At 40.8% G+C, this 13,723-nt stretch overlaps 1 protein-coding gene across 8 annotated transcripts in view; it reads right to left on the bottom strand.

The window, feature by feature from the left end:
• Window positions 1-13,723, bottom strand: part of tenm4 (teneurin transmembrane protein 4) — a 205,294-nt gene that overhangs the window by 79,075 nt on the left and 112,496 nt on the right. For 5 of the 8 annotated variants that reach the window (XM_046389708.1, XM_046389707.1, XM_046389709.1 and 2 more), the window contains one exon: window positions 9,537-9,758. The exons of the other annotated variants lie outside the window; for them this stretch is intronic. In XM_046389708.1, the coding sequence (XP_046245664.1) occupies window positions 9,537-9,758 (222 nt within the window). The remainder of the gene's footprint in view (window positions 1-9,536; window positions 9,759-13,723) is intronic. 8 annotated transcript variants of the gene reach the window in all.

Genomic DNA, 13,723 nt, shown 5'->3' with positions numbered 1-13,723 from the left:
TGTTTGCCCACACGCAGCTGTGAAATTATTGAGGATCATAAGGTTTGCGAAAGCGTGTGTGTTTGACGTGTCTCAACATTCTGACTGAAGACAGATACACCATAGTTTCACCAACGGTCCATAAATTGACACCTAAACTTAAGATTAATTTCACTGAGGAGCGGCAGAGCTCTTACATTAACCACTTTTAAAAAAGTCCCTCTTCCACTCATTATTTCTCCCAGCTTGTCTCTATCAGAGTGTGCTCTCAGCCTCCTGCAGAGACCTGGGACTCTTTACTCAGACCAGACACTGGCGCCTGGGTAAACAGACATTCTGGCCTCTTCTTGAAACTGACCAATTCGTTCGGCTTATTTTGACATTTATTTAGCCAGAGAAGGATGTCTGGGCATGTGAAGTCTTTTCATACAACAGCCCGTTTTGTTTTGTGCTAAATCTTTTGCTACTACTAAGATTTGAAATAGAAACCAACAAATAAAAATTCATAGCAATCTGTTTTGCTTTTAGCTATCTGCAATTACAAGATACAACATATAGGCAAAAGTATTGGGACCTCTGACCATTACACCAACAGGGACAACATCATATTCTGAATACACAGACAGCCTTGAAACTGTAACAGCTTTCCATAAGATTTTGGAGTGTTTCTGTGGTAATTTTAGCCCATTCATGCAGTAGAGCATTTGTGAGGTCAGACACTGATGTTGGACCAAAAGGACTGGCTTACAATCTCTGTTCCAGTTCATCCCAAAGGTGTTGGATGGGGTTGAGGTCAGGACTCTGTGTGGGCCAGTCAAGTTCTTTCTTTATGGACGTTGCTTTGTGCACTGGGGCACAGTCATGCTGGAATAGAAAGGCCTTGTCCAAACTGTTGCCACAAAGGTGGAAGCATAGCATTGTCCAAAATGTCTTGATATGCTGAAGCACTGAAGCATTAATATTTCCCTTCACTGGAACCTTTGAAAAACAGCAGCATAAAGAGGTGTGTCTGGATACCTTTGTCTATATAGCATATTTACAGTGGTCAACCTTAAAAAACATGTCTGTTGTTTTGCATGTTTTGCCAACTTGTCTCGTCTTGTCACTTTACATCAGAGGATTTAAAACTATTAGATATAAATCCCAGAAAAACGATTGTATCCAGTGGTCCTATGGTATATGTGCTGTTTGAAACCGTCTGCACTTCACAACACAGAAGACCAATGTCCTTGTGCACTCTATATCCCTTTATTTCCACATCTGCTAAGCCATTCATCAATCAATGAACTCCTGGCTTTACACAGAGTGAAAGAGTGTTTTTTTTCTTTGTAGCAGCAAGCCTCCTTTATTTCACAGATATCCACAGCACTAAATTGGCAATTTACAACAGAAGGGAATGGAATATAGACACACAGAAGGCTTATTTTGTATAATCAGCTCTGTCATTAAAGTAACACTTCCCAGTGCCAGTCAAGAAGCTTAGAGTCATTTCAGATTTTTTTTAAGGGGTCAAGAACATGAAGCTGTCATATCAACATGTGCCAATCCAGGCAGATTGATAAAGAAACCGCTGAGGTAACAAAGGGGTTGAGAACTAAGTGACATGAGCTTCAGTGCTTGAGGCACTTGAAGACAGTGGAAGGAGGGCCCACTCTGTTCACAGGTGACATGCAGATTGATTCTTCAACCTTTTCCTCCAAGGCTTCAAAGAAAGCTCCGTAATTCTACCCAGAGTCACAATTCTACACATGTAAAAAATAAATGTATATTTCTCTTCTATATAAATGTTGTACTTTTCATTAACTGTCAACAAAAAGAGAGAATACAGATTTTCACCTACAGACTCCATTTTGAACTTGGCTCGCTGCCACATAGTCCACATATTTTTACAGGATGAACTGCTGACAGCAATCGTTTAATTTCTTTTTCACTTTAAAGAGCGTGTCATATCATGCATCTGTCGCACTGACAGATGGTTCCACGCTGCGCGCACTTCTGCACGATGCTGCCCTCGTAATTAGCTGAGCCACCGAAAGAGAGGCACGCCGCAGTCCTGACGAACAATACACTGGTGTGAGGCGAAACCACATAGTTGTTGATGACCTCCCTCCTGCTCAGTAATGTACCTGATCCCCAAAGCCATTAATAAGGTTATGCTAATTCGATACAGGGAAAGCGCAGACGTACGCAGCGAAATATATCACAAGGACAAATGCGTCACTGCTCTGGAATGCATTTACTGCTCGGTAAACAAATACTTTACTTCCTATGAAGATCATGAAAATGTGGGGCAACAAGTAATTAATTTTTCTTGGTCACCTTTTTTTCTCAGGCCCATGCTTGCAATACATTTTATGACTCATGCTATGCTCTCCAAAATTACAACAGAAGTGACTCAGTGTATATCATTCTATACTGTAAGCTTCACAAACAATTTCACAATATGACTTAGAAATGCATTCTTATCGTTTAGCTCAATGCACAGAAAACCACCAAATCTCCTTTGCAAATAAATACGCTGTGTGTTTGGGAAATACAGACATGCAAGTGTGAAGAACCTATTCCAGATTTTGACACTAAATTTTCTTTGTAGCAGTAAACTTATATTACCTCTCAATTTCAGTTATTAGTCTGCACGACAACTAAAAAAATTCATATAAGCATTTATCTGAGAATTTGCATTGATTCTATAACGAATAGTTTGAAAAAGCTGCATTAGTATGAAAAATAATTACTCGGGGGGAAGAAAGGTTTACTCAGTTGTAGCACAACAGTCTAATAAAAATAATAAAATACAATCTAACCCACATTTAAATTTCCAGGATTAAGTCAAGTGCTCTGCTAGAAGTTTAAATGCTTATTTTTTTATTATTTAGAATTAAAAACCAGAGTAATTTGCCAGCAATGCAATGTTAGAATGCATTTAAAATAACACTGTGCAAGCAGTGCAAATGCTTTGCAGTCTACACAGTCTAAACTCGTCCACTTGTCCTCACTCACCTACCTATTTGCATATGAGCCATCAGCGTCTTATCGCATTGTAGAGCATGTAGCTACAGAAAAAGAAGCACTGCATCATGATTAAAATTCACTGTCTGACTGTATGCATGCTTGTCCTTGTCCAACCAACAACTCTTCAGCAGCCAGGTAAGAATTCACTGTTGTTGTTCACTTTTGTTGAAAGAAACAGAAGGATGAGGAACAGGAAAGTTTATGAGACAAAGCGCGGGGCAACACGACCGCTGCAGATGTGGTGATTCAGCAACAATTATTCACTACTATCCAAAAGACAGAAAAAAATAAATGGTTTTCTATTGACCTGGTTTGCACAAAGAAAAGCAGATTCATTTGTTATCAGAGAGACAGAGAAGGAGGACTCTGCTACAATAGCCAAACTTTCACATGGCATTCAAAAAGAACCCTGAGGATATCCATTCAGTCCGGGAATGTGGGTTTTTCATTTTTCTTTCTAACAGATGTATGCACTGGTTAAGGCCTCCTGACACTATTCTAGACAAGTAATTAAGGAAAATCCACTTCATTAGCTAGGACCTCATCCCCCACCCTAAGAGACAACGGGAACGTCTGTCTGATGGTGAGCCGTTATGATTGCTGGCATGCAACTGTCCAACTTGTGAGGTAACCAATGAGTGTTCAGTTGTTTAAAAAAAGAAAAAAAAATATAAACAACACTTGAAAATATTTAAGCTGGTGCAGTTAGTATTTTTTAACAGAGTACTGAATGAAATACAGGATTTTTGTCAATGCTGGGAGATTTCTGAGCTTGTTGCCTATTTGCTCATGTGCAGCAAAATTAATTCTCAATCACTGTGCATGTTTTGATGCTGATCCTGCACCAGATGTAAAATAAACATAACTGTTAACAAACAGAGACATGCTAAATGTACTCATTGGCAGCTATTTCTAAAAAGTTGATGGTGAACTTATTAAGTACATTTATTATATCCAGACTGCAGTGTGGATTATTGGGAAGAATGTAATGAGTTATGTATCCATAGATGAGACAAATCAAAAAAATCCCATCAAATAAATATTTAAAAATGTCATAAATATGACAATCCATGTGATTCACCTGCATGATTGCCATACTTCCCTGACTTGTGCAGGTGTGTAGTTCTGTTCTTTGAAAATAGCCTCGTGGGATTAACTGCAATTCATCTATTTAAAAATATAAAATGTGCAGAAAGCTTTTATGTGTGAGCAACTTTTCTTGTGTCAGTGATTTCTGTTAACAACAACTGACAGACAAATAATGGCGCCACTAAATAACCGAGAGGTACTCGTGCAAAGCTGGTGTTTGTCCTGGCTGACTAAAACCAGCAACATGGAAGCAATGCACTGCAGCACACACTACAACACACTACAGCAGTAAATCTATGTGCAAAAGCCCAGCCTTTATTTCACTGAATGCACATTTCAGCGGGTAAGAAGCTATCAGACGGTGGCTACTGTAAGTATGCAGCACTTTAGTTGTTAGGAGCAATCAATGTAAGCCATGCAAAATAATTTGTATGCATTGCTATGTGCTGCTCTAATGGTAAGCTAATGTGTTTCATATGTAAACAGCAGTAAATGTAAATTTGCTCTCTTAAACTGTTCATAAAAATGCATGAAGTTTGATATGTAGCTACATTCAAAACCATTAACATACCTACACTGGTAGATGTCTACAAGTGAAAAACATTTCAGCTGCATCATTTTTTCCACATTTGGTTACATATGGAGGAACACTGGGCCCTAACCTAATTTGCCACTCTGTGCCGTGTCCAGAGAGGAGGTCTATTTCTGAACAAGGACAGTGGATAAAATCACACGGCACTAATGGTCACACCTGATGAAATGAAGTGATATGACATGCCCCGGACACCCGATCAGCGCACTGAGGTGTGAGCCATTCGATACAGAATTAATCAAAAGCTATCCAGCGCCCGGATAAATCATTAAATCTTGCTTACTGCTACAGGCCCTATGGCTAATCACAGGGGCAAAATTTCCAGTTGAGTAGCATTTGTCTATAAAAATACAAATAGAATTTATCATGAAGGCAGTGAAGCTGCACTCTCTCCCGGCTCCCTGAAGCTGCTTCTCTCTGCTCGCCCTGCTGTTTCCTACACCATTAGGAAAGACTGAAGGGAAGAGTCATGCGGGAATTCTAGCTGTCTTTCCTGGACTCATTTGAGTGGTAACAGGTACCACAAACAACACATGGTGGGTATAACACTCAGCTCTCCACTGGCCCTCTCTGTGGGAAAAGGGTGGGGGGGGTGGTGTGCTGCTGGAATCTGAACGTAAGCTCAACTTCATTACTAACTGGAGGAGAAAAATCCTGCTATTGTTTAAGTATGTAACATCCTGCCACCAGCTTTCACTGAGAGCACCAAATGAGGTGTGTAAGTAGAAAAACAAGTTCCATACGATATATTATATGCACACATGGAGCACAGACCCTCGCAAAAGTAAATCCAAACATTGTAAACTGCTTATACAAATAACCTAATGAAAAAATCTATTAATACAAAACAACTGGGATAAAATACTTAAACAAAAACAGAGGTTTACCACAGTTTGCAACCTAATCCATTAAGACCGGTCCTGGCATATGTTTCTCTCTCCCTTTCTGAGATCAAATGGATTTTCTGTCATTCTTTGAGCTGCCTTAGCAAGAACAAGACAAGTGGTTATGCATGGCCTGCTCTGCATGTCACTCTGCTGCATATCCATCAAGAGGTTGAAGATTTTGTTAGAGGGCACAGATGGTCTGCAATTATCATGGAATGAAAGTAATGCATCTCAATTTATGTCAATGAAAAGAAGATATGTAGGTATGAAAAATGCATTATCCATGGTCTCTGAGGGCTGACAAACAGCTCGTTCAGTGGAGGTGGACAAATTGTCTGTTGGCTCCAGTTCATTGATAACTCAACATAAACATCAAGAGCGAGCGATTCCCTTTGATATGTCAACCCAAAATTGGAATCGCACATATTCAGAAAAACAGGGGCAAGGCATGCAAGTGCCATGTGCTACTCATTAAATTATTATTTAGCCTCAGATAGTTTCATTCCTCATGGTGTCTGTGGATGAATTACATTCTGGCATGACCTCTTTTAACCCTGTCCTCGCAGCAATAGCGGGAAGATTAAGCAGTTCAAATGAAGACTTTGAATTCAAACACAACCACGTCCCCAGGCCTTCTCCCCAGCTCAGCATTCCTGCTTGGTCAGCTGTGAGGTGGTGGTGGTGGTGGTGGTGGTGTGCTGCCCCTTTCACCAGGGAGCCTGGCTGCACTGAAGCCAACACTGGTCTACCCCATGCTGTTTTGCATTAAGAGATGCTAATACTGGGAGTTTGCAGTGTCTCAGATCTTGCAGCTCAGCGTGGAAGCGGGCTCCCACTGGCAGTCTCCCCAGGAAGAAGACCCTCAGAGAAAGCTGAGGGCCACAGTGAAACACATGCTGCACAAAAGGACTGCAGGCTTCAGCGAGCAGCCTCGTCAGCCTTGCAGAAACCCTGGCACAGTGTTCTTCCAAATAAAAACAGGATCCTGAGAAAAAATAAAAAATAAACACTGCAGCCTTGGAGGCTACCAATGTGAATAGCGCTATGCTGCTGAGAGCATTTACTGGTTCGAAATCCAGCGGAACATTTTAAGTCCTGTATGTGGGCTCAAAGATGACCTTGAACAAATGTAATCTGAAGTGATAAAAAGCCACCTGTTTTCCAGCGCAACATATACACTGTGAGCCAATTATTTCAGGCATACATGGATTTCTGTGGTTGTTTACTGGCTGTAAGAAAGTAAATATTTCCTGCACCATGTCAACTCTGAATTTGAATATTTCCCCAATAACTGACCTGTATGTCAAAGAGATCTGATTTGATATTCCAGTCTTTTTTTTTAACCAAGATGGCTTTTAAATTACCATTTTGCTCATGTAATTCCCCCTGAAAACCTGAGATGCATTAATTCCACATTGCATTACGTTTAGCAACACAGAGTCTTTTCCAACCTCTGCATAAGACAGAAAATAATAACATTTCTTTCCATAAATTTGATTAGACAATTTATGACCTTTGGTTTAATCAAACAGGCTGTGGGCTTGTGTGTCCATAACTCTGCTCTGCATGCACCTCTCTCTCTCTCTCTCTCTCTCTCTCTGTATACACAACCTATTTGGATCACTCTCGTTTTGTCACCTTGAGAAGATGAGGTTTATGTAGCTGAAGGGAACAGTGTCACTACACACTGAACAAGTTTTAATGAAGACATTTCATTTTCTGAAATGGCGGAACCAACCCGGGTTGATAGAGCCATTTAGTTACATATATTATTCGCCACAAAAGCTTTGGGGGCTGAAAATATTCCATAAGGCATCAGATACGCCTTTCTTCTTCAGTGAAAATCTACACACAAACACGAGCAAGGCAAATACTAAAAATTCAAGACAAGATGCGACTTAAATCCTGATCACCCAGTGCCAATTATCATTTTAAAACTAAATAAATCACTTCTTTTCATTCAAATCCAGGAGCCACTATAAAGAAAAGCCATTGGGTGTGAATTGTGTTGCTCACTGGAGTGAAAAAATAAAACCAATTTTAATCAAAAATACAAGATTTCAGTAAAAATGAAATCCAGAAAAACAGCTCTTTTCTGCCCTCTTTCTGATTGTAATTGCCTCCTTACTGTCAAAGATGTTCTGTATTTAAACACAGAAGAACGTCAAAGAAAACGTCAAATCATTACCGCTTATTCAGATGTAATAACAGCAAGGTGAGAGGTCCTCAGAATGGACAAGAGTTTCACTATTAAGAATAGTGGTTTTATTATTTATTGAGCTATAAAAATAGGAAAGGACTTTACACCCACAAGCAAGAGAGACAAAGAGACTTGCTTTACTTTGTAACTTAAAAGGACTTTTACAAAGAATGTGGATGACTAGGGTAGCAACTAGAGCTGAGGAAATTCTGCCTCAGTCCTCCCCTACCCCCTTACTGACAGCCCGAGGCAAACCAAAATGCTGCACCTATGCAAATCAGTGTCATTGTTATGAGACAAATCTGCTGCAGTAAAGGCCAACCCCCCCCCCACACACACACACACACATGTCCCCGAAAGCACAGTCATGTCACTGCTGCATGGCCAGTGTGCTGCTGCTGTGGAATTAAGAGGTGTGTGGGGGGGTCGCGCCAGGATTAATAACTCATTCTTTAGGCTTTCTAATCAGGCAGCTGGGCCACTTTGGAGTTTGACGTAATTCAACCCTTTGGGTAGTTAACTTGGAAGCTTGATCAATTATTTAGACCGTTTTGTTTTGTCTTTGCTGAGTCAAGTGGGATAAGCAAGTAGCTGCTGTAGTTGAAAGGCATCCACGTTCACATATCCACAAAAAATACTCTGTTCAGCATGCAAATTCATGACTTATGGAAGATATGCTGAGTTTGAATGACAACATGTGATATTTTCATAGCAATGGATCATGTACAAAAACCTGCTACACCTCAAATAGAATATTTTATAGCCACAATAACACACCTGGTTTCCTGAGGTTACGTTTCGAACATAATCTAAACCTATGAGCGTTTCTGGTATGATAAACAAAGTATGCTGAGTTATCAAACATCAAGGCTTTCCAAGTCAGTAATGAAACCACAAGAGTCTATAGCAGTTAGAGAGAAACAAGCAAATAATGATAATGATATGAACTTAACAAAACAATTTCACTGTCACACATAACTCATTAGTACCCATAATGACATGCCAAATAAAATCTTCACAGAGATGAAAGGAGTAAGTTAATCGCTGATACAATGTGTCACAAACTTTGACTGTTACTAAGTACGTCTCATGTACATGTTTTACGGTCAAAGGGATTTTTTGTCAACTGTCAACACCATGTTTGCAGTTTGAGCGCAAATGTCAATCTGCCAGCCTTAATGACTGTTAAGTCAACAGCAGGAGACACTGAGTGTTTCAAGAGGAATGAGAAGATGACATTTGTTAACGAGGAATCACATTGGGAATGTTCAAACCTAATCTAACTCAAGGAGCGCTGCTGGAGTTGCTAACACTTCAGAAAAGTCAGTCCTTGCAGTGATGATAAACAAACCATTACATTATAAATGGTATGAAGGATATGTCTTTACTGCTTGCTTATTTCCTAGCTGTGTGCGGAGGATGCATGCAGGCTGTTGTTTGTGAAAATTCTATAGATGGATGGTAGATGGTTACTCCCACCAGCTCACACTGAAACAGAAGAGAAATATCCGTGACAAATATCTGCTGGTACACCAATACGGTCCATCTCTTTGAGTGAGATTCTGAACTTTGCAGACCTCGCTTCGGAGTGTTCTGCGCATTTCCTGAGGCCACATATCGACTCGAAGTTTCAACTCTCTCTCATGGTGCTCAGAAAAATAAAAAAAAAGGGACACATTCCTGCCCATAGCCATCTGCATGACCTATAGCACAACATATCCAAGAGCAGGGGAAGACTAACCTCCAGAAAGCAACAGAAGTTTGAAAACCAACTCACCATCAGCAGTTGCAGTGGCAGGAGCATACAGGTTTCCTGAGCCAGTTTTAACTAAGAATGAATTGGGGCCAAACTCATCCTCAGAGTCAGAGTCCTGGGCTGGCTGAGCCGCACAGTTACCTAGCAACCCTCCCTGGCTCTCATTGGCTGCAATGGAAGGGGGAGGGTATGGGAGCTGCTCAACGGGGGAGGAGGAGGCGGATGAACAATGCAGCGGAGGACCTGTGGACCACAAACAGAGACAACACATGGGGGGGAAATGAAACACACCCCAACACAGGCAACATCACATGGAAGCAGAATGCACACACACACACACACACACACACACGCTCACACAAGCAAGACTTAACTCTGACACTTCAAAAACAAACAGGGACACATCTGCCTTTGTCTCCGCCACCTCACCCCAGCTGGGAAGAACAATACAAACAACTGAAATGACTTTGAGACAGCAGAGAAAAGGCAAATAGCTGCCACTGGTTTAGAGAAATAAAAACAACAAAACACCTTTTTGTGGGATGTGAAATGCAAAAAGGAGAGCAATGCTAAAACTTAAAAAAAAAATGAATAAATAAATAACAACTGCAAAAAAAAAAAATAAATAAATGGCGGGTTGTTAATACCCCCTCCTGTGGAAATACATGTAAACCAAGTGAACCAAGAAAAGAATCCAACCTGAACAAATCCTTCCGTTTTCCTCTGTGCTCTGTGTTCATCTTTCCTACTCGTCAGTAAAAAAATACTGCAGGCATTAGACTGACCACTCACCTTAACAGCAGAAGATGAGTAATTTACATTTGTGATTATTTATAGCCCCTTGTTATACAACAATAAACAACCGCCATTCTTACATACGAATGCCATACACTTTCCTCTATCAAGTCTTATTGCTGTGATCCCCATGCTGTCATGAAATGTTCAATCTCCACAGAGTTCCTATTAATGTGTGATTAACTTCTGACGCAGCTCTGTGCCACGCTGAAAAAGGACTACTTAAGTAACATGACCGCAGCGAGCGAAGCCATCAGTTTGGCGCTCTCCCCCATTTTCCCATCAGTCCGTCGGACTTGATGTTGAAATTCCTGCTGACTCTATTGTCATCAGTCAGGAGAGATAAATTCCCTCTCGCACCGTAATGATCCCTGAAGAGTATTAAAATACGACTCACTGACTCGCATCTAATTAGGAAACAATTAGTGATACTAACATATCAGCCACAGCCCTACACAAGCAAATGCCCACTGCCCCTGAAAGTCACAGTTTGTGCTTTACATATACTTCACACCACACACTTCATTTCTCTCTCAGCCCTCCGATGGCAGTGCAGGTAATGGGCGCAGAGGCACAGTGGCCATGCTGAGGGTTAATGACCGTGACACTGTTGTGCTTGAACATACTGCAATGTGCAATGTGCAAATGAAGCGCCGTTTGAGTGAGCATCATCACAAGTCATTCCCAGAATCCCTCACATACATCTAAGATGCAAAATCTGTCGAAACGACAACAACAACTTTGCTGCTGACCAGAGCACCACTGATCGAGCTATGTCTGCCGGTGTGAAAGACCTGAGGCAAGACTGAAATTTTTGACAAGAAAGACGAAACTGGGCTGCAGCAGGCCTTGCACCTAATATTACAGCATTTTCCTCAAAGAGTGAATTAATCAAGAGACAAGAAGAGATTAAAGTCCTCTAAAAATGATCAAAGTCATAACCTAAATGAGGTCAAGGTAGTCATGCTCAGCGGCCATTAGTCTTATGCACAGAGGCTTAACTGTCTCACTGTGTTTAATTAATGCTGGCTTGTGCAGTTCACGCCCGGGCCACGTGCACCTAAAGCAAAAGACAGAGCTTCTGAGGGCGAGAAGCGCTAGCTTGAGATGACCTGAGAAGTTTCCCTGGCTGCCAGAGCTGATTGCCTTTGCCTTCACTCACTATGTTACAGTAGCAAACGGGGACTTTTACTCAGGAGCCCCTGGACCATGTGCTGCTGCTTAAGTTCCTGACAGCTTCAGGAAGTGCCAGTTAGTGTCTGGTGTAGCCTGACTGCAAACACAGACCACCAACAAGGTCACACATAAAAGGGCCTTGATCAACTCATGTGCAAGCCACTTAAAGGAATGGATAAAATAAATTGGTTATGGTGCTCAGCAGGTGAGGACAACAACAACACCTTCTCCAAGGATAAAAATGTTGAATATATTTTGGAATTGACTTACATAAACTTACATAAGGTGCAACAATTTAATTAGTTTACAATTCAATATTTAAATCATTTCCACAGGGTTAAGTTCAAAAATACGTTTAAAAAAAGTGCAATACTTCCACAGTGTCAGTTATGAAACTTGCATGCAAAAGTGGTTCAGGCAACAATCATCAAAGCCGCAGTTCAAAGAGGAACACTTATTTGCAAGGGAAAAGCAATAGCAGTATGTGGTACTAGGATGACAGGCAGGAGCTCAAACATGTGAATGTGGGCAGCTATGCACCAATATTCTTACAATCCTACAACTTGCAATAAATAAGCATGTAGGTGTTTTGAGTTGTGCACAGTTTGAGATGGTAGATGAATGTTGACGCTGATGCACTCTGCAGCCGGCTGTGAGAACGTTTGGTTACAGGGCAGTAGAAAATGACAGAATGGAAAATGGAGCAGCAATTAACAGTTATATCTACTCTAGACTGAAGGATTTTTTTATTTCAGTTCTTTGAGTTGTCACTTGTTCTGACAAAAGTCACAAGATAGTAAAAAAAAAAAAAAAAATAAAATAAAATATGCACATCATAATTTCACAGCAGCATGAGGTCCAATGTGCTTATTGCTGTCTAACTAACTTTATAATTAAAGAGCTTGGACAAGCTTCATTAATGATGTTAACAATTAACCGGTTCTTTAAGTTTCTTTTTATTTATTTTTTGTCAATCAACGAATCAATTAATCAACTGATATCTTCAGCACTAAAATCAATTAACGATTACAAACTTCCAAAAGGATTTGTGTACACACTGCGCACAGAGATGTCTGACAACCTCTGTACGTTATGTTAATGTGATCAATCTGTGCGCTTCTGGGTGTGTGTGTGTGTGTGTGTGTGTGCTGACTAATGAATGGAGGCAGGAACAGACATCAGCACAATTGTTTAAGGTGTACACACCCAATGTGGTCATTAATGTAGGGCCTGTAATGCAGACTCATGGACTGGAGACGACGAGCCTGATCGCAATAATCAAGTTTGTGCATGAGAAATGGGGCCCAATCAGTCACCTTCACGTGAAAATTTATGTTAAAAAATGTCGATATTGGAGAAGGCTTCTCTGGCTGAGGGAGGGAGGATTAAATCAGGTAAATAGAGAATATAACTTAGGGGGAGAATGTAACCGAGTGAAAAGAAAATCGAGAAAGAAGAGTCAACATCTTTCATCCTGAGAGTGCTGATCTTCAGTTCTCCCACTCCCTCCCTCTCTCTCTCTCTCTCTCTCTCTCTCTCCCTGTCTGTGAAACCTAGCCAATCTTTTTAATTAACTGCTAAAAATTCTGAAGCTATACATAGATATTCAGATATATTTAACAAGATAAAAGTTGTCACGCTTCCAACACACAACATGGTAAAAAAGGTATGACTACATTAGCTAAGTGTACTGTGCTGCCACAATGCCGAGTCAGGTGGAGCAGATGTGTGACTGCGTAGTGACAACAGGAATTATCTTTCTGCTCAAGGACTTCAGCTGCGGGGAAGCATCTATAAAAAATGCAGCGTATTTGCAGATGAACAGTGAAGGAAAAAACAAACATCTCCGTGCCGTGCCTGTCCTGTACCATCAACTGATACCATGTAGCACACAAAGCATACAGGAAGCAGAGGAATGAGTCAGAGTCTCAGCAGAGATTGAGTGTCATCATCGCACTGCTAGTCTGCTTGTAAAATGCAGATTGTGTTGAATCTCCATTTCACCACAGAGTGTGACAGCCTGGATGCAGGATTAATGTACTCAAGGTACCAGCTTATTTATGTGAACTGCTACTATTGCTAATGTTCTACAATAACACCAGAGCCAACAAAAAGGAAAAAAGAATCCACAATACTGTGTGTAGTAACATTAGCACACAGGTGTTGTTGAAAAATTGGCACTTGCTCTGTGGCAGATAAGTAAAATATTGCATAATTTCCTCCTGGCATCAATTTTG

Source organism: Scatophagus argus, chromosome 5 (genome assembly GCF_020382885.2).
Source record: "Scatophagus argus isolate fScaArg1 chromosome 5, fScaArg1.pri, whole genome shotgun sequence".
In the NCBI taxonomy this organism is placed as follows: domain Eukaryota; kingdom Metazoa; phylum Chordata; class Actinopteri; family Scatophagidae; genus Scatophagus; species Scatophagus argus.
The sequence above is the reverse complement of the archived record's forward strand: the minus strand, read 5'-3'. Positions and strand labels throughout refer to the sequence as shown.